The sequence below is a fragment of the Lissotriton helveticus genome, chromosome 7, assembly GCF_964261635.1.
Source record: "Lissotriton helveticus chromosome 7, aLisHel1.1, whole genome shotgun sequence".
In the NCBI taxonomy this organism is placed as follows: domain Eukaryota; kingdom Metazoa; phylum Chordata; class Amphibia; order Caudata; family Salamandridae; genus Lissotriton; species Lissotriton helveticus.
In genome coordinates this window covers 1,171,593,835-1,171,614,469 of record NC_136068.1, presented here as the reverse complement: position 1 = coordinate 1,171,614,469, position 20,635 = coordinate 1,171,593,835, and the positions used below count along the sequence as shown (strand labels likewise).

The 20,635-nt window shown below is 45.4% G+C and overlaps 1 protein-coding gene across 3 annotated transcripts in view; it reads left to right on the top strand.

The window, feature by feature from the left end:
• Positions 1–20,635, top strand: part of APOH (apolipoprotein H) — a 570,693-nt gene that overhangs the window by 61,767 nt on the left and 488,291 nt on the right. For all 3 annotated transcript variants that reach the window (XM_078654312.1, XM_078654313.1, XM_078654311.1), the window contains exon 2: positions 17,427–17,603. In XM_078654312.1, the coding sequence (XP_078510438.1) occupies positions 17,427–17,603 (177 nt within the window). The remainder of the gene's footprint in view (positions 1–17,426; positions 17,604–20,635) is intronic.

The following is a 20,635-nucleotide window of genomic DNA, read 5'->3' as shown; positions in this document are numbered from 1 at the left end:
AAGACACCACACTCCGCGTATGAGGCACGACCAGAGGTCGATAACACCTCACTTCAACACATCATCTTACCTGTTGCACCTTTAGTCAGTCCTGGATTTTATGTCAACGACACTTTACAGGCTTGGATGTTTCAAAAGCTACCTCAGCTTTGTGTGTGCAGAATGTGTCTGTGTGTTGCATGTACTACAGATACCTAAGCTGTGACTGTTGTGTATGCAGAGAGCTTGCACTTGTGTTGCATATATAATGTATCTGATGTACGCAATGTTTGCACGCAGTATGCACTTCAGGTACCCAAGCCGTAACTATTCTGTGTGAAGTAAGCTTGCACCGGTGTTTCATATAATATATTGGCTGTGTCTGTGTATGTTGCATGTACGGTAGATACTGAAGCTGTAACTGTTCTGTGTGCAGAAAGCTTGCACTGGTGTTGCATGTCATGCCTCTGCTGTGTCTGTGTATGTTGCTTGCACTGCAGATACCTCAGATGTAACTGTTCTGTGTGCAGAGAGCTGGCACTGGTGTTGCATGTCATGCCTCTGCTGTGTCTGTGTATGTTGCATGTACTGCAGATACCTCAGCTGTAACTGTTCTGGGTGCAGAGAGCTTGCACTGGTGTTGCATGTCATGCATCTGCTGTGTCTGTGTATGTTGCATGTGCTGCAGCTACCTAAGCTGGAACTTCGGTGTACATAGAGCTTGCGCTGCTGCTGCATGAAATGCATCTAAAGTGCATGCAGGCATGCTCCACACGCACTACAGACACCAGAGCTGTTTCAGTTATGTGTATTGGTGGAGCTGGTCTGTCCTGTGTCTGTTGTGTGTGTGGTGAAGAGGATCTTGCACAGCACCTGTCTGCACCACTCTGGATCCGTTGCTGGTCAAAAACCAGCGCCCTTTTTATCCCCAGCTGTCCGTGCTTTTGCAGCAATGTCGTTTGTCGTCTCATTGGCTCACTCCAGTGTTACAGAAAGGGACATATATACAACACGTATCCAGGCTTTCACTACACTACGATGAGATAATTAGTTATGCCTCGGTGAAATGTGCAGCAATATTTTCACTTATAACATGTCATCATGGAATCGCTATTAGTTATGTAAATAATTTTTTTTTAATCGGGGCTACAATGATAATACAAGTTTTGATGCTTTCACTGACACCGTCAGTGAGTCACGTGACATGTACTTCCAAGTTGGTGAGTCATCAGTGATGTCACATAGACACGGACATTAACTCTGTAGTGTTGTGATACGTGATGTCATAGTGGAGCAGATAGAATGGTTATCATTTTAGTGATGTCATCAGTGGTGCCACAGTGAAATATGTTAATGTTCATTTTAGTGAGGTTTTAAGTAAAAAATATATCAGTGTTTTCCCTGCGCTAATTTTTGAATAACGTCATCAGTTCCATTACATTTGGTCAAAGTAACAACATTTTTAATGTAATATCATTAATGAGTTTAAGTGAACAGTTCCCCTTTTTTCCCCCCACTTCGACTACTGCCCTAAACCCATCGTTTTTTGAGCTGCCTCAAAAACCCCACATTCTTATCCTCGGATTTAAAACTCGAGTCATAACCACAGTGTTGCTGTCCTCACTACTCACGTTTCTCCACAGAATACTAAGTGCTACTAACAGTGTTTGCTACAATCACATTGATTCCCTCAACCCAGCGCTGTCTTCAAATTCCTTATATATATTTTAACCCACTGTTCGCGGTACTACCTCTTACATCATCAATTGCAGTGCTGCCATTGGGCCCTCCAGTCACAACTCTACCTCCAAACCCGCCAATCACAGTTCTGCCTCCAAACTCCCCACTCACACACCTGCCTCCTAACTCACCACCGTGCTGTTCCCACCCCCACGATCAGAGGTGGCCTCTGCTTAGAGAGCACCCTGGGCAAAACGGGGGGATGGGAAAGACAGCACAATAAGAATAGCAGTCAAAATAAGAAACAGGCAACAGCAGCCTCCAAAACAGCGTCTAAATGCCCTTATGGTCGGAGGCACACTGGAAGAAGCCTGTTGCAGGATGCCCAGGCATCCCTCTGTTGACATGCGCTCCGGGCGTGTGCCCAGCTTACACATACTAAAGGCGGGCCCTGCCCACAATCGCACTACTGCAACACTTCTAGGTGTTTTTGCCTTCAGCTGCGTACTCATGGCAGTAGCCGCCGGAAATGCGTTGAGATACCAACTTACAACATATAAACACTACATTACAATTTCTCGGAGTGTTTTGGCCGATATGGGGATGCCTCACTACCTACTCTCACTACTAGTCAGGCTACATGAAAATAGCTTTGCCCAGATTAGGTGGGGCACAGGAGGGGAGAAAACAAGTAGTATCCCGGTTGAGAGAGGGGTCCGCCAGGGATGTGTGTTAGCTCCCACCCTTTTTTCCCTTTACATCAATGGGGTGGTTGAGCATCTCCGGGAACATCCTTCAGATGAACCATCCCTGGCCGGCGAACGTATACCTACCCTCCTCTTCGCGGATGATACGCTTTTAATATCAAAAACCCCAATAGGCCTCCAAAGGCTCCTAAACAACTTTCAATCCTTCTGTTCCAAACGAGGCCTGGTAATTAACACGAGCAAGACAAAATACCTTGTGTTGAATCCTCCAAAAAAACCAGCCCGCCCCCTACCCTGAACATGGAACCCTTGGAGAGGGTGGAAGCTTTTGACTACCTTGGCATTCGCCTATCACACAAAATGCAATGGACCCCACACCTGGACAAAATGCTATTAACCCATAAGAGGATAACAGGAGCCCTTTTGAAAGAACAACGCTCCTGCTCAATCAGACCGATAGCGGCTGTCCTCGAAATCTACTCAGCCAAAGGGGTTAGTTCAGCCCTCTACGGAGCGGAACTTTGGGGCTCATCTATTTCTACCGACCTACCAAGATCAGAGAATTTTTTTTTTAGAGCGATTATGTCACTTCCACAGGGTACTCCTATGGTCCCGCTAATGTTGGACCTAGGTTGTTGCCCAATTGATGATCTTGCAAGATTCCGCCCTCTTTTGTTATGGGCACGCCTGTGGCGAGTGGAGGAACTTGGGAAATACACGCAAGGTCTTTCAGAAATCATGTCATTACCAGGGTGGCACAAAATCAAATGGTTGAAAGATATGAAAACATTGTTACTAAACCTGGGCTTAAAAGACGCGTGGGTAATTAGATCTTCACCCCCAAAATCAATCCTCAAGAAACTTTATTGGAACTGGATTTCATTACAAAGGAATACCAGTACTTCCCTGGGCAGACTTGCTGAAGACTTTTTGAGGTTCAAGGACCTACCAAAACGGGAACTGTACCTTGACACTATTGAAAAACCTTTTGATAGAGCCCTGTATTTTAAATTTAGAGCAGGAACCCTTCCCTTACATTCTTTTACCTCACGATGGAAATTTCCTGGACAAACTACAGAGCTTTGCCCAGCATGTATAGCTAGACCAGAGACAGTGACACACTTCATGTTTGAATGTGGAGAGTATGCCCTACCCAGGAGGGTATGGCTTAAAAATTTATGCCGCCAGCTGGGCACTAGGAGCCACATGGACGCAATTCGCATATTAATGTCTGATAGTCGTGCCACCTATGCTTGCGCCCTAGCTAAATTTCTATCATGGGCTTGGTCCATTAGAACTAAAAGGCTAAAATTAACTGTTTAATTCTTTTTTAAATTGATCACCAAAATGAACTTTCTTAAAATATTGCAACTTTTTAACAAATTTTTCTTCTTTTGTATATAAACTCTTGTTGTTTATGCTTGCTTATACTTTTGCTTTTAAACTTGATGTATTTGCGTTTTATGTGAAGCTTTTATGATAATTTTTTATCGAAATAAAGCCTTTTTGACTTTGAATACTAAGTGCTACTAACAGTGTTTGCTACAATCACATTGATTCCCTCAACCCAGCGCTGTCTTCAAATTCCTTATATATATTTTAACCCACTGTTCGCGGTACTACCTCTTACATCATCAATTGCAGTGCTGCCATTGGGCCCTCCAGTCACAACTCTACCTCCAAACCCGCCAATCACAGTTCTGCCTCCAAACTCCCCACTCACACACCTGCCTCCTAACTCACCACCGTGCTGTTCCCACCCCCACGATCAGAGGTGGCCTCTGCTTAGAGAGCGCCCTGGGCAAAACCAAAACGGGGGGATGGGAAAGACAGCACAATAAGAATAGCAGTCAAAATAAGAAACAGGCAACAGCAGCCTCCAAAACAGCGTCTAAATGCCCTTATGGTCGGAGGCACACTGGAAGAAGCCTGTTGCAGGATGCTCAGGCATCCCTCTGTTGACATGCGCTCCGGGCGTGTGCCCAGCTCACACATACTAAAGGCGGGCCCTGCCCACAATCGCACTACTGCAACACTTCTAGGTGTTTTTGCCTTCAGCTGCGTACTCATGGCAGTAGCCGCCGGAAATGCGTTGAGATACCAACTTACAACATATAAACACTACATTACAATTTCTCGAAAATGTTCTTGCACTGGATTAGAATACTGCATTGCTGATTTAGAATGGTAAATTGGCAGTTTCTGGTCTTTTGAGGGTGCAGCTGACGAGAAAGAACCCATAAAGTAAACTACTAATCAAAAGAAGCTAAACCTACCATTCATAGCGTTGCTTGCAACCCCACACTCATAGAGCTGTGTCTTAGCCCATCAGGCATATTGCTGCCTACAGATTCACTTCCCCCAGAAAAGGCGGTGTAATCACCAGGGACACGCATCAGGCAAAGCCACAGCAAGAATTATGCGTGGATGCAACATCAACCCTAAATCCTTCAAAGTGTTTTCCCCAACTATCACTAGTTATAAAAGAACAATGCACCAAAGAGACCTCACAAGGTTGCTAGTGACGTGCAATAGGTCTCGCCTTTTATTAAGTTAAATCCATTTGCTTTGCTATACAATACCATTATCAAAGCAAATGGCTTTAACGTAATCAAAGGCGAGACCTATTGCATTTTGAATGCTTGTTAAGAAAGGCGACCGGCAAAATCCAGCCTGCTATCGCCCAATATCTTTATTGGACTCTTTGGTGAAGATAGCAGGGCAGATTGTTTTAAACTGGCTCCAAGATTGGGCAGAACACTAAAATATTTTGTCAGATGTACAATATGGTTTTAGGCAGGGGTTGGGCACTATGGAGCAAGCTCTTAATCTTAGTATTTTAACAGGGAAATACACACAGGCTAAAACAGGGAGACTTTACCTAGCATTTGTCGACCTCACAGCCTCTTCAACTGTGTCATACATAGTAAACTTTGGGACATTTTAACTGACATGGGGGTGGATCCCCCGTTGGTGCTGTTTCTGAGGCAGCTGTATTATGGGGCGACAGCCAAGATCCAATATGGAACCATGGGAGAATGCACTGTACCGTTTATGGTGGAAAGGGGGGTTAGACAAGGCTGCGTCCTGTCACCGTTCTTGTTCACTTTATACACAAATGCCTTGAAACAAGTAATGGTGGAAAAGGTGCAGGACACGCCATCTATTAATAAACGCCCTATAGCTACCCTTCTGTATGCGGACGACGGGGTGTTGATGGCCCACACACAGATGGGCTTACAAAAGACACTTTACACCTATACTGCATACATGGACAATCTTGGCTTAAAATTGAACACCACTAAAACCTACATAATGACGTGTGGGAAGGGTAGCCTGAAATGCAGGAGCATGTCCATGGGGGGTAGCAGGGTAGAATCTACCAAGACATTTTACTACTTATGTATTTTATTCGATTCTAATCGGTCCTGGCTTTAGGCTGTTAAAAGTAGGAGTTTACTTTTCATGAAATCGACAGCAGATGTGACCAACTTCGCAAAAAAAGTTGGGTAGAAGGCAACCAGCGCTGCTCCTGCAGATCTATCAAGCTAAATGTGTGAGTATAGCTACCTATGGGGCGGGCGTGTGGGGGTTCCATGATTCCCTACCCATTCAGAGAGATGAAAATGCATTTTAAAAGTTGCTCCTGCCTGTCCCAGCTAGTACTTCTGTTTATAATTGCCATAGTGAATTAGGCGTTCCATATATTACGGACATCATTATAGCTCTGCCTGCTTTATTATGGCATAGAATCTGGACTTCTACCAGAACTGGTCTTAACGAAGAAATTATTAAAGACAGCGTGAAGCTTGTCCAGGCTACTAAGATGGCCTGGTTAAAATACATAGAAAACTTCAAGTATGACCTTGGGCGGTATACACCCGTTACAACGGATCTTTTACTCCGCACTACCATTACAACGCGACTTTTATAACGCATACCATTACAACGCATTGCGCTGGGGGGCGCTATAGGATAGGGAATGGTATAATTTACTATCCAACACCTTCCCTAGGGTCCACGGGGACTGGAGTTAGAATAGTAAATTATACTTACCACTATCCAGCACCCCAAAGCGCTATGCGTTGTAATGGTATGCGTTGTAATGGTCGCGTTGTAATGGTAGGTAGTTGTAACGGTATGCGGAGTAACGTCATACATCCCCTTGGGCACCCTGATTACTATAAGTCCCCTGAATCCATAAACTCTGTCTCCAGGAAGGAGTTCAAAAGAATTTGCATGACTCACCTGGAGGCAAACAGATTTACTTTAAAAGCAAATAAACCGACAGTACAACGGCACCAATTGATTTTAACGACCCACACTATACAGCCGTATATAATGTATAATCTAAGTGGGTCTGATAGATATGTTTTGATCCGATTTAGTTGTGGGAACTTTTACCATTTGATAAGTTTGCCCGAAATAAATAACCGGTCAAAAGAGCTATGCTGTTCTCCATGTGATAATCAGTCTTTGCAATCTTCAATGCATGTGGTTTTATTCTGCAAATTTTACAAAAAGCAAAGGTTGAGGTGGATTCAGCCAATTTTAAGATTAGGGGGTGGACCCAATGCCGACCGGCGTTTTTATTTTTGGAATTTTTAGACAATTTATGTTTTACCAATGCAATTGCCTGTTTTTTAAAAGTATATTGAGAATCAGAAAACCATTTCTATTTAAACGTCACATGGACATGTGTTTTTGATATTCTGTGATGGACTTAATTCCTTGAGGCATTGATTTAATTGCGATTCCTCATTCTTTTATTTGTCTGTGCCTGCTTTTGTGATTTTATATGCATAAAATTGAATAAAGCTTGTTCTGATCTGATCTGACATTGCCTAGGGAACAAAAATCCTTCCCGCAGCCCTGGACACTTACTAATATACTTTGGCCTCATACATGACCAGAACCTTTTTATTCAGTCTGAATGCGGGTCGCCTATTCCTCTTTTTGCCGTCATTCTTATTGGACTGTGAATGGAAAACACAAGTTCATTAGAACTCATCTAGAAAGTTGCAACCACCTGCTAACACATGCATTACGTCAAGATGAAAAGAATCCGAATGACGGCTCCTAGATGAAAAGCTTTAAGTTGTAAATTGGATAACACTATAGTTAGAACTGAAAAACATACAGACTAATCACACAATACCACTTCTGATTTTATAAGGCAGCTATCCATCCAGATTCCACACCAACTTTAATCGGCTCTCACAGGGACCTACTCTTCGGGGAAGCAACACAGACATCTATTTTTCATTCTCACAGGTCATGATTAGCCACAGAAAGGCTAGATCCGAGGAATCTCTTCAAGACTTTGATCCTTGTGACCTAATCTCATCCCACTGTAAGCCCTTTTTGAAGGTAAGACCTTTGTCCTACTTGTGCATTATGCACATTATGGACTTTTGTGGTGCAGTCAGAACTTGGGTGCTGCTTCTCATACCCATAGCACCAGGCCTGAAGAACCTGCCTTCCTTGGAAAAGTCCAAAATATATTCCCACTGTTCTGCCCTGGCATCCTTGTGTCCCCTTTATCGAAAGATGGAAGCCCTCCCTGCCTCCCAGGAGACAACAGGCTCATGGGATTAAAAAAGGTCCTGACAAGATCCTGTTTTTCTTTCAAACACTATAGAGGACAAGTAGGGCCAGCTGGCATACCTGTAAAGACTCTGGGGGAAATTATGATGTGAGTCGGAAAGCCTCTGACCCACGTCATAGTTTTCAAATCTGACAGTCTTATTATGATAAAGGCTTTTCAGATTTCAAACCTGCCGGTTTGACCGACTGGCTCCCAACGGGCGCCAGTCGGAGTCTGCTCATAATCCCCTATGTACGGCATTTACGCTGTGGGGATTTTGATGTTGGTTTCCAACAAGCTTTTAATGTCAGACTTTCCAAAATGAAAAGCTTGTCGGAAAGCAACTTTGGGGCTCTCTAGCAGGGCCCCCATGTCTCTGCAGGCTCCAGTTGTAGACCTGAGGGGCACTTATTATGCCCTCCTGTAAATCCCTGCACCGTGTGGCAGACACCGTGAGGTGGCTGCCACATGGTGCAGGGATTTACACAGGTGCCTGTTTCTCCGTGGGAGTTTGTGCTACTGCCAGCTTAGAGCTGCAGCACAAACTCCGACATCGTAAGCAGGCCCTCTGTGTCAGTGTTATTGATGGTTTCAAGAACACGATGGCCCCAGCTTCCCAGCATGGGCGTTGCAAAGTGATTGCCTTTGTTCTTCATCCATTTAGAAAGTACACTTGTTGATCCTAACTCAACCTCTCTGCCCAATGCACTAAAGTCCCTGAGCACATATTTGCTGCTTTGGCCTGTTCTTCACCACTCAGCAATATCATCCCAGTCAAGCTGTGTGTGCTCAACTACTCTAAGGGCCCAATTACGAGTTTGGCGGTGCAGGAGCGGACCGCCAAGCCGGCAGCCTGCTCCTGCACCTCCGAACCCACCGTAGCACTGCCCACCAGAATATGAGTTTCCTCATGTCTGGTGGGCTTTTATGGGCACCGCAATGAGAATGCTAAAAAAAGTTCCTGCATGGCATGGACTATATAGTCCATGCCATGCAGGAACTGGGGTGCAGGACATGGAATCAGAATAGAAACAGTTTGGGCTTCTTCAAAATCCTTATCAGGTCTGAATAATCTCAGTACATTTCTGTTGTTGGTTGAGGTAAATGGTGGCTCACGCTTATTGTGAAATCCAAAAGTATTTTCCATAATCTTTTCAGTCCAATACTGTTCAATAAGCACTATCAATCACCTGACTCACATTTCATACTTCTGACAATAATCATTAAAATAGTATTCACACTTCAACAGGGTAAGGTTGGAAAAAAGTTATTCCTTTAGTCAATTTGGACCAATATTAGCCAAGAATGAAGGTGCACTTGCAACAGCTTTAAATAATCATATTTTATTAATTCATAGGTTAAGCAGCATGTGAGCTCTTGTCATTTATATTGCACATCTACTAGCACCCCCAGCAATTCTAGTACCTCTAGTGTCCGATAATATCAATCTAATAATGTTAGAGAAAACGGAAGAAGAGGAGGGAGTGGGCAAGCTGGAGAGAGACCAAACAGAAGAAGAGGAGGGAGTGGGCAAGCTGGAGAAAGACCAAACAGTAGAAGAGGAGGGAGTGGACAAGCTGGAGAGGTTCCCGACTATTTAAAAAAAGTAATTGTGATCCCGCTTTTAAAGAAACCTGGGGATGACCCAGAAATCCTAAACAAATTTCGACCCACCTCTTTGCTAATCATATTGCGCAAAAAATTACTGCCAATAACGATGAGTTCTTTTTTATCCAGTTCCTACATTTCAACCACACCACAGCACGTAAACATGTTAGTGATAAATGATCTGCGAGGGGATTTAGATGATGGATGCAGTGTTCTTTTGATATTGTTGGATTTGTCTGCGACCTTATATGGTCGACCACAATATACTGTTGCATCGACCATGGTGGGCTGGTTTTAGGAAAACAGTACCCAGGCAGTCCAACTAAAACCTTTTAAAGCATCAGACCTTAAGGTTGAATGCAGGTCCCACAAGGGTCTGCATTAACTCCCCACCGCTTCAATATATACCCTCAGCTCCTTATCAAGGAAATTGATGAAAGAGGATACCTGATATTCAACTATGCTGAACCTAGTCCAGCTTCACACCACGGAAGAAATACAAGTTCAGTTAAGGAACATGATGCTCTTTATCTCTAGCTAGATGAGACAAAACCACCTGAAACTAAATGCAGAAAAGACTGAGATCGTGGTGATAGACAAAAATCCCAATGTGTGGACTAACACCTTCTGGTCCCTGGATATGGGAACTCTTCCAGCTCCAAAACCAGTGGTGAAGAGTCTTGGGATTAGTTTAGACCAAGATCTTTCACTTAGGCTGCACATTAGCGCAGTGACGTCCAAGTGTGTGTTCTTACTAAAAACAATCAGGAAGATTCAAACTTTCTTAACTCAATCAATCAGGGATTTGTAAAGCACACTACTCACCCGTGAGGGTCTCAAGGTGCTGGGGGAAGGGAGGAAATTCGGGCAGCTCCGATTCAGCCAAAGAGCCAGGTCTTGAGGCTCTTCCTGAATGCTTGCAGTGTGGTCATTCGTCTGATGCTGTGGGGGGGAGTTTGTTCCAGTTCTTAGCCATTTACAGTTCTGTGCACAAGTAGTGAAAGCTCCATCAAACATGGTAATGGAGCCGGTGGATTGCACTCCCGAGATGGGCTTGATTGTCCTAGTTAAATATCTACAACCAGCCCACCGCAAGTTCGTAACAATGGCATTACTGTTAGCAAAACAGAGAGTTGCCATACACGGAGGCAAAAGAGCTGTACACAAAATTAAACAGTGGCTTACTGACATGGTATATTGTAAGGAACAGTTTGCCGAGGAATTGTCAGTGGCCTTAAGACCAAAAGATATTTGGAGCCCCTTACGTCTCACTTACTGATAGGACCAGATAAGTCCTAATGATTTAGATTGCTGAGATTATGTATATCCTCTACTCCTGGGGTTCAAATGTTTGCACAAGCGATACTGACACTTTAGTGCAAATGTGATTTATCTTGATACATGTGGCATATGTTGGCATAGTGTTTATACTTTGTGGTATATGATTGTTGGGAGCCGGAGTCCCAGTCCCGCACCACTGTCACCAAATGCAAACCCCAGGACTTCTCACTCAACGTTAGGCCATGTGAGGGCACCGTTTGAGATAGCCCTGCTCACCCCCTTAGTAGCTTGCCACGAGCAGCCAGGCCTATCTCCAAGGCACAACTGTACAGTATGTGCAACCACACTCACAGCAACCCACTGGTGACAGCACAAATGGACTCCACATGAGTTTGATAAAACGAGTATAAACTTTATAAAAAAAGATATACGATCATATCACACGATACAAAAACAAACATATAATAAAGGGTAAGATTCGATTTGGCTGGCTGGTAGGTTCAAATCCCAACCACCGCTTTCAAAATGTTATGCTGGTTGCAATGCTAGAATCACATACTTTGCAATGAACAAACAATAGTGTGCTACGTAACAATACAATCCTGTGCTGGGCAAAGGAGAAATAATACAATGCGCAACGATACAGTCCAGTACCTTGCAATGGGAGAAATAATGCAATGCGTACTGCTACAATCATGTACTGCGCATTGAAGGAATAATGCAATGCATCACACCCCAATCACGTACTTTGCATTGAAGAAATAATGCAATGCGGACCATTACAATCATGTACTTTGCAATTAAGGAATAATGCAATGTGTCGCTACAATCATGTACTTTGCAATGAAGAAATAATGCAATGCAGGCCACTACAATCCTGTACTTTGCAATGGAGAAATAATGCAATGCGTAGCGCTACAATCGTCTACTTCGTAATGCAGAAATAATGTCAGGCGTCATAAGACAGTCCGGCAGTTCGATAGCAGCAATATTGGCAATGTGTATTACAACAGTCTGCCTCTTCGATAACAGTTGCCCCCCACACGTATCACTCTGGCCCCAGTACTGCCACTCCTTTGGTCAGTAGGGGCCCCAATCTGAGCCGAAGCAAAGGCTCACATTGCCAGAAGGACTCAGAGGCCAAGAGACTGTCCATCCGCACCCCGCCCAGGCAGTGATCCACGTTACCTGGGGTCGCAACCCAACTCTCCTTCGTGCAGAACTTTCTCAATGCGCCTCAGCGGCTCGGCCTGGCAGCTCAGCACCTCCGAGACTGGTGGTCAGGCTGCGACTGTCAGGAAGGTCTCAGGCGGCCACAGGGCACACATACCCCACGCCTCTGAGATTACGTTACTCCGGGTGCACGTTCACCAGAGCGCCCTCCGGGTCTCCTCTGGCATGAAGCCACACACATAATGCTGATGGGACTTCATGTATACTCCGAGTGCACGTTCACCAGGCACTCCTTCTTGCTGTCTCAGTTGGCACCACGACACGCACACCGCGCTGCAGAGACTCACTTTCTTCCGGTGCACACGATGATCAGCCGATCATCTCCACAGTACCAGGTTGCACCAAAGCACGCACACTGCTTCACTGAGACCTACTCCAACTCCTGTGCCCCGATATCCAGGCGCTCTTCACCAACGCCTTCGGCCACACCCTGACACGCTCACCGTGTCCGAGCCTTACTTCTCCTCTGGTGCACTCGATGACCAGACGCTCTTCACCAGTGCCTCCGGTGCATCCCGACACGTACCCTGTGCGTCCGAGACTCACTCCTCTTCTGATGCACACGTTGACCAGGTGCTCCTCACCAATGCCTCCTGCGCACCACAACACTCACCCTGCGCATCTGAGTCTCACTTCTACTCCGTGTGTCCAGGATCACAAGGCATACCTTCCGAGGGTCTCACGCTGCCACAACATGCACCTACCGCATCGCTTGAAACTTCTCCAGAAACTTTAATGTTCCTGTGTTTCCAAACAAGGAACCAGCTCACCTCGGGCTCTTGGGGTAACAAGACACAGCACAAAGCACAGTCTTCTTCAAGCAGGGGGACCCAGCACACAAAGCACAGTCCCAAAAGCCTCTTCCTTGGTTAAAACAGGAAACTGCAGACTAGCCCCAGATCAAGAAGCAAGGGTCGGTCCTTCCCAGCAGTCTCTTCAGTTGTTCCTTCCTTAGCAGAGGTTCCTCTTGACCACGAAATGGGTCCAAGCCTTTTCAGTCTCAATCCATTTCTATTCCAACGTTCAGGGGTCTCACCTCTCATAGTTATACCCCTAAATGTCTTTGAAATTCGTTGTTCTCAGGTGCCCCTGCCCCTGCCTAAATCAGTTCTGGGTGTCTCCCTCCCAGGGTCACCTTTCTCCCTTTGATACTGGGGGTCTGGATCATTAATCACTCAGCAGGAGATGGGTAAATTGTTTTATGGCAGCAACCCAGGCCCCTTCACCTTCTGGGGCTTCTCCTCCGCCTACTCTCTAGATGCAGGTCAGCCTGGTCTGGTGCCATCTCAACCATCCCCTAGCTCCTCTCCCCTCTCAGATCCAGACAGTCACTCCACATTCAGCAGAAACACACAGAAATGCTTAAAGTATAAAACTCAGTGGTTTCTGAACAAACAGTGACTAAACCACTTTCATAGAAAGATGTATTATGACACTGTGAGTTCATACATACTAAACTTCACCTCTCCATTTTAAACTTATGGGAAACTAGGCTAACAAACACAATACCCAGCCTCGCCCATTCTGTCCTTTGGGCAGGATGGCCTTTCACCAGTGAAAAACAAAATGTAGTGTTTTTCGCTGTCAGGACATAGCACACATCTCAGTCTATGTCCTGCCTTTTACCTACACGGCACCCTGCCCAGGGGTTACCCAGGACATACCACAGGGGTGCCCACTGTGTACACAAAAGGGAAAGTAAGGTCTGACAAGTGGTTGCACTTGTCGGGACAACCTGCTAACTTAGCAAACTGTGCGCAGGCCCAACACTGCAGGACTGAGTTCCTTTCTCCGCGCACCTTTCCATTACTAGCCCTGGCACACAGAGTGCACATCACCAGGGACTTCACTAGTAAGGCAAACATACCAATCATGGCCAGCCAATTACCATTACACTTTACACAGGGAACACTTGTACTTTGACACTGATCAGCAGTGGCAAAGTACCCAAAACATCTAAATTGGCAACTCTATGTCAGGAAAAAGGTCTAAGGGAAAGCAAACCGTTTAGGGAACTTTAGCCAAAAAGGCCAAGTCCTACAATGATGAAAATCTAATAAAATAAATGAATAAAAACTCAGTATGCCATGAAGTCTCTCATAGCACCTGTTATTGGCTCCAGGCTGGATTATGAGAACTGCAGATATCTTGGCTTTCCCAATAGTGCACTAAAAACATTACTGTTGATTCAGAATGCAGCAGTCATGTTGATCAGACTACTCCGCAGAAAACACTTCACCACCTATCTTTAAAATCTTCACAGGCTCCCTATTAAGCAGCATGCTATATTTAAAGTCTGCTGTTTAGTCTGCAAGTATTTAATGGGAGTGGCCCCTACATTTCTGAAAGACAGACTAACACGATATTCCCCTTAAAGGACTCTTGCTCAGCATCAGCCAACATTTTGGTAGTGCCTAGATTTAAGGAAGTAAGGGCAGGTTGACGAAGGTTCTTAGTACATAAGCCCAAGGAGTGAAATGCCTTTCCTATAGATATCTGAACTATCACGGATTTGGCCCCCTTCAGGAAAGCATTGAAGACATGGCGTTTTAGGCAAGCCTTTAGATAAACCTAGCTTAGATCATGGCTTTTCAATTATTCACCCCTCTATGACCTCACCAGCACCAATATACCCTTGGGTGGATGTTGAGCTTTCCAAATGCTATGTAACATAACATAACATAACATTTATTAAAAACGTCTTGAGACATTCTCAGGTAATATTCAAGAAGTTGTGAAGTGCAATAGTGCTCAGTAAATACAGGACATGTCATTATGCTCATTTCATGCTTTTTGGCAATCATCAGTTATGTTATGTTATATAGGTTTGCAGAGCACACTATACCCAGAGAGGGTATCCTGGTGCTAAGCAGGCATGAGCCTAGCTAAACCTAGGGCCTAGTGGGACTACTCAAAAAGCCAGATCTTCAGCTTCTTGTGGAATTCAAGAAGTGAGGAGGACACTCTTAAGCGTTGCAGCAGCTCGTTCCAAGCTTTAGGAGCAATGTAGAAGGCTCGCCTGCTAGATCTGGTTTTCCAGGATGTGTGCAAGTAGGAGTCCAGATGAGCAGAGGTTAGTGAAAGCAGATGCGATTTTTTTAGCGTGCTGGGCCAGTGTTATGTATAGTGTCTTGAAAGTGTGGGTGAGGAGTTTGAATTGTGCTTGTTTGTGTTTGTGGAGCCAGTGGAGCTCCTTTAGGTGTGGTGTAATGTGATTGTGGTGTGGGAGGTTGAGAGTGATTCCAGCCGCCAAGTTCTGAAAGGTCTAAAGCCATCTAGTGAGTTTTTGTTGATTCGGGCAGAGGTGTTCCCATGGTTCAGCTTAATTTTGACAAGGACATGCGTGATGGTTTTGCGGGTGCTGACTAGGAGCCATTTGAAAATCTTCCTCAGCATCTCCAGGGTATGGAAGGATGAGACAGTGACAGCGTTGACTTGAGCAGTCATGTTGTGCTTGCTGTTGATGACGATCGCAAGGTTCTAGGTGTGGGTGGTGGGGTGGGTGTCGGTCCGAGCTCTGTTGGGGAAGTGCTCTTCCTGAACTTCATGATTTTGATCTCACTGGTGTTCAGCTCCAGATAGTTGATCTTCATCCAGTGGCTGATTTCAGTCATACAGGCATTAAACTTGATCCGAGTCTGGGGTGTTTTGTGTGAGGGAGAAAATAAGTTGCATTTAGGAGAGGACATTTATGTTTTGGGAGCGGGTGATGATAGCTACAGGGATCATGTATGCGTTGAAGAGGGTTGGCCTCATAGGACAGTATTCATACCTGCTCAGAGCAAGGCTGCAAATATGCTGCTCTATACGAGTGAGGAAACAAGATGTTGACAACCGCAACATGTTTGCATATTGTAGCTTCAGGCTGCACACTCCTTAGCATATTAGCACTTGTCCCACATTTGGCAAAGCTACTAGCCTCCTAAAGCATTTTGATACTGTAGTGTTTAATGTTTCTCAGTCCAAAATTGTTAAACTGAAGGAATGAGTAATGTAGCATGAAAAGCTCAAATAGGTTTTAATAATTTTAAAGTCCAATATTTTTCAGTAAAGATAGGCAACATATACTACTAAAGCAAAGTATGATCAACACACTACTTCATGCAGGGTCTTGACTAATGCTTCATGGTCTAATGCACCCATTCCAGTGACCTGTATTTGACCTCATGGCCACAGGTTGTAATCTCACTGGTCCACTCCGTCTTTCATCTTTTCCGGGTCAAGAAAATGATTACCATTGAGTTGAGTAACACTAAACATCCATTATCCAAGTGCCATGATACTTTTCAAGGTGGATTTATGCTTTCCAAATACATGTTATGTTATTTAATCACCAGACAGTATTCCTCGAACAGGACTGCCCTACAAGCAGCAGTGGTGGCCAGCGGCAATTAGAACAGGTGGGGGCGATGGATGAATATTAACCCACTGACGGGCACTAAAAAAACAGCAGTACCCTTAGGCTCAGCATGAAAGCTCTCAATCGTGGTCCGTTTTAAACTTTTTATAACAGTCCACAGTTGAGCGCTCTGGAGTTGAGACTGAAAGCAGAGCTTGTTTTTCACATTGCTTGTCAGTGAGTTAAAAGGATTTAAACAAAAAAAGATGAACTTACCTGTTGGCTCATACTCGGTGCTCCTCTTAATCTCTGCACCACAGGCTCACAGAGCTCCAGCCAGCAACTCCCCTGTACAAATTCCTGGTGCTGCTCTCAGCATGAAAGAAGCACCAGGATTGGCTGGAGCAGTCTGGTTTGAAGCTCCGTGAATCACTGGGGGCTGTGCATTTTCTCCACCCAGCTGTCTAAGACTGCTCAGGTTAGAGTGTTTAACGTGCGCATGTCAGGCTGGCCATTGCAAGACAGCCGGCCAAAGTGACATGCGCACATTAAACTGTAATGCACATTACTCTGCTCCACCCTCAGACTTGGCTGCTACCAGCACAAAAAAATAAAATGGTAATCAATCTGTTTTATTTTTCCTGTTTCCTGCTCTCCTGCAGGGAGGCAACGCTCCTCCTCTCTAACAGGGGCACCACCGCTGCAAAGTTGCTTTATCATGCTTTATCAATGAGGGGTAAAGAAAATTATTATAAATCATTGGTGGCCGGCAAAGGTAAAGAGCAGTGAGGCGAGGTGGTGAGGCGGGGTGGGGGTCAGGTAAGTCGACATACGACGGGATAAGTTAAATTAATTTGTTTTTAAACCACACCTTGTGCTTGCCGCGTCGCTAACTTGAGACCTTAAATCGGAGCAGTGCGGAGCATTTTAATTCAAATCTCTGAAAAGGACATGAATGCCAGCACCTGATCTCAATAATGATTGCAAAATTGTGTTGTCATCTCTCTTTCAGCATGTCCACACCCTCCTAAGGTGGAGTTTGCTGCGGCTGAGCCAGAGAAAAGGGTCTATGAACCTGGAGAACAGATCATATACGCCTGTCAGCCAGGCTACGTACAGCGCAGTGGTCAGCGCACCATGATCTGTCCAATCAGCGGCGAATGGAACAAACCCACCTTGAAATGCGCAGGTATGAAAAGCATGACCGTTATCTAAGATGGCTTGACGTCTGCAGGTTTTGTGGACAGGGAATATGGAAGTGACTTGCTTTCTATCACTAGAAATGGGGAGAATCTTGACCCATGAATATTTCAATGGGATTTCGTAAACATGGCAAATCTGCGGTGGAAGTGTACAGGAAGTCATACATGCCCACATTTTGGAGCAGGCAAGTGCAAGGTTTTAAAAAAAAAATTGTTGGGGTAATGTATTTTCGCCACTGTCGTATTGAAGCAGATGCAATCTTTTTAAATCGGGTCTATTGGTATATATGGTGACAAACAATCAGCATTTGATTTTCTGCAGTTTAATAGCATAGCTCAAACAAAAACATAGAAGGTCATTAGGATGGTGGGCGGATCACCACTGCCCGCCCGGCGGTGGCGATCCGCCCACCATCCCAACCTGATTTACCCCCCGCCATATTATTATGGTGGGGGTATCGCAGCGGACGCAAAGTGCGTCCGCCGCTTTTCCGCCGGTCGGCAATCGTTACGATTGCCAGCCGGGCAGACTTGGCCACTAATATGGTGGCGGTGCCTACCAGGCACCGCCATCCATATTAGGATGTGTGCAGAAACTGGCCTTTACATGGCGGCAATGCCGCCATTGAAAGGCCGGCGAGGTTTGCAATGGGGACACATTGCGGGCCCCTCGGCTGGGGAGGGTTGCACTTGGGGCGTACCCATGAAACCCCCCCCACATTCACAAGAACAAGGTGGCAGGCACACCTTGGTGCCTGCCACGTTGTGCATGGGAATGCATGACATATCACTTTGGCATTGCTTACAGCAGCACCCGCCGCAATGTCAACAATGCGGAATGCGACCGCCAGCGTTGCAGTCGCATCCTAATTAGCTGTGCGGGACTGCCCCACGTCTGGCAGCTGGTCCCAGCACTGCGAGGATGGCGGGCGGACTTCCTAATCAGCCCCATAGTTCTAAATTATCACAAACAAAAACAGGCTTCTATATTCTGCTTTTCTTTGTGCTTGTGTAAGACTGACAAAAATTAAAATGTCGAGGCCTGTCGCTTGCTCTGATATCCTTCTACAAGAATTAAGGGAAAGCGTTAACCTTTGATGTCAGAGGAAATTCTTAGACGGGTACATTTTAGTGTGAGTATTAGGGATACAAATTTTATTTATGGAGGCGGGATATTAGCTTTCAAATCAGTAGTCTCTCGCCTGAATCCAGAGGGATGGCATGCATGGGAAGGGAATGTGAATAAACTTTGCTATTAACAGTTAGCAGAGTGGCACCATCCCTGCTAACTCCAGTGTACCAACTCCCACACATACAAGCACTAGACACTCGAGGCACACTATTAGAACACCTCACCTTTCTAGGCAGCCCAGCTTCCCAGGCCAAGTCACTATTTGAGACACCACACTTCGCGGACCACTCAAGACCTGATTTTAACGTATCTCCAGCCACTACTTTTATAGATGTACCTCTGCTCCTCTGTCAGTGACACAGAGTACCTGCAAAACCAGCCATATTCCACACTATTCTCGAACCTTCAGCCCCTTAGGCTACCTCAACCATCCCACCAAAACGTCTCAAGGTCCTGATCACCTCCATGTGCAATGCCTAATTGCTACAAAGCAGCAGTATGGCGCTAAAGGGCTCTACCGTGTCCTGCATCACATTCACACGCCTCCCCTGCATGACAATGAGCAGTTTCCACCTCATGTACATATCTGTAGCAGAGCATGGAGGGATCCAGGACGTTTCCACTCCAACAAAAGTACAAAAGAAAGCAGCAACATTTGTAACTTGGTATTTTCCAACCCCCTAGAGCTATGGTACTTTTCAACCCTAACAAAATTACATTTTGACACCACCTCCTCTGGTAGCTAGACCCAATACACTGCTTTGAGGAGCAATTTGAGCTAGTGACAAGTTAGACTGCTGCCACATATTGCCACAGCTTAAGACCAGCCCTGTAGCTCAGCTCTGTTACTTGAAAATTTTAGTTTTCCTTGTTTTTTGTGCCACCCTGACACAGTGGCGGCTGGTGACATTTGAAAGTGGTGAGGCGGAGACTGATAATCATACTGCACCGTAGCGAGCGAGCGAGCCCGAACCCCCCAAGGAGGGTTCGGAGGGATTTCCCCCCGAGAAAATTTTGAAAAAATTGTGGAAAAATGGAGCATTTCCAAGCAAATTTGAGAAAGCAGGAAGGTTAATAAAGCTGTCAATAAGTGTGCGTTGTCTGGGGGATGGATTGAAGTAAACCTCTGATGCTAAGGGCCAAACCAGAATAGATTGCAATGTGACAACATGTTTATGGATGACACATATAAATGTGTATTCAAATTCATGTTAACATGTTACAGTACTCGTGTGGCCATATGCACTGTCTTTGCACCCGTCTTGGATTTCTGCAGTTTCTCCAAAGAGTTGCAGACCGTGGGAAATAAGTCTCAGGCAATGTCTTAGTATGGCTGCATCCTATTGTACACTCGTCTGTACCACGCACTTCCCAGTCCATCATTTGCTAGCCACATGCATTCATTTTTTCCCAACTTCTCGTTGTCTCCCTCCAGTTTGTCTTACTGTTTCTCTCCCTTTCATTCATATTGTCTGCTCTTGTCTTTCTCTCTCGCAATCTCTCTGGCCCACTCGTACCTTTTTCAGACTCACTATCTCCTTCTTTCATAGCACCTACAATCTAGCTGCCACTGCCCTTCATTCTCTCTGTGCCCTTCCTCTCCCCGTGCTCTGCCTGTTCTATGCCTGTGCCTCTCCGCGGCTTGACCTGCTCGGTGGATTGTCGTCTTCCATATCTGCCTTTCCCCTCCTGTTTCTCACCGCATGATCTCTGTCTGCGGCACTCTTCTTCCTCAAAGCCTGCCATCCTTTCTCTCTTACTCCTTCTTTGTGTCTGTTTCTCAGGCAGTTTCTGCCTTCTATCTCCCCTCCTCTCCCTCCTTCCCTCTCGTCCTCCCTCTCCCTCTCCCTCTCTCCGTCTACCTCTCTCCCTTTCCCTCACTTCCCT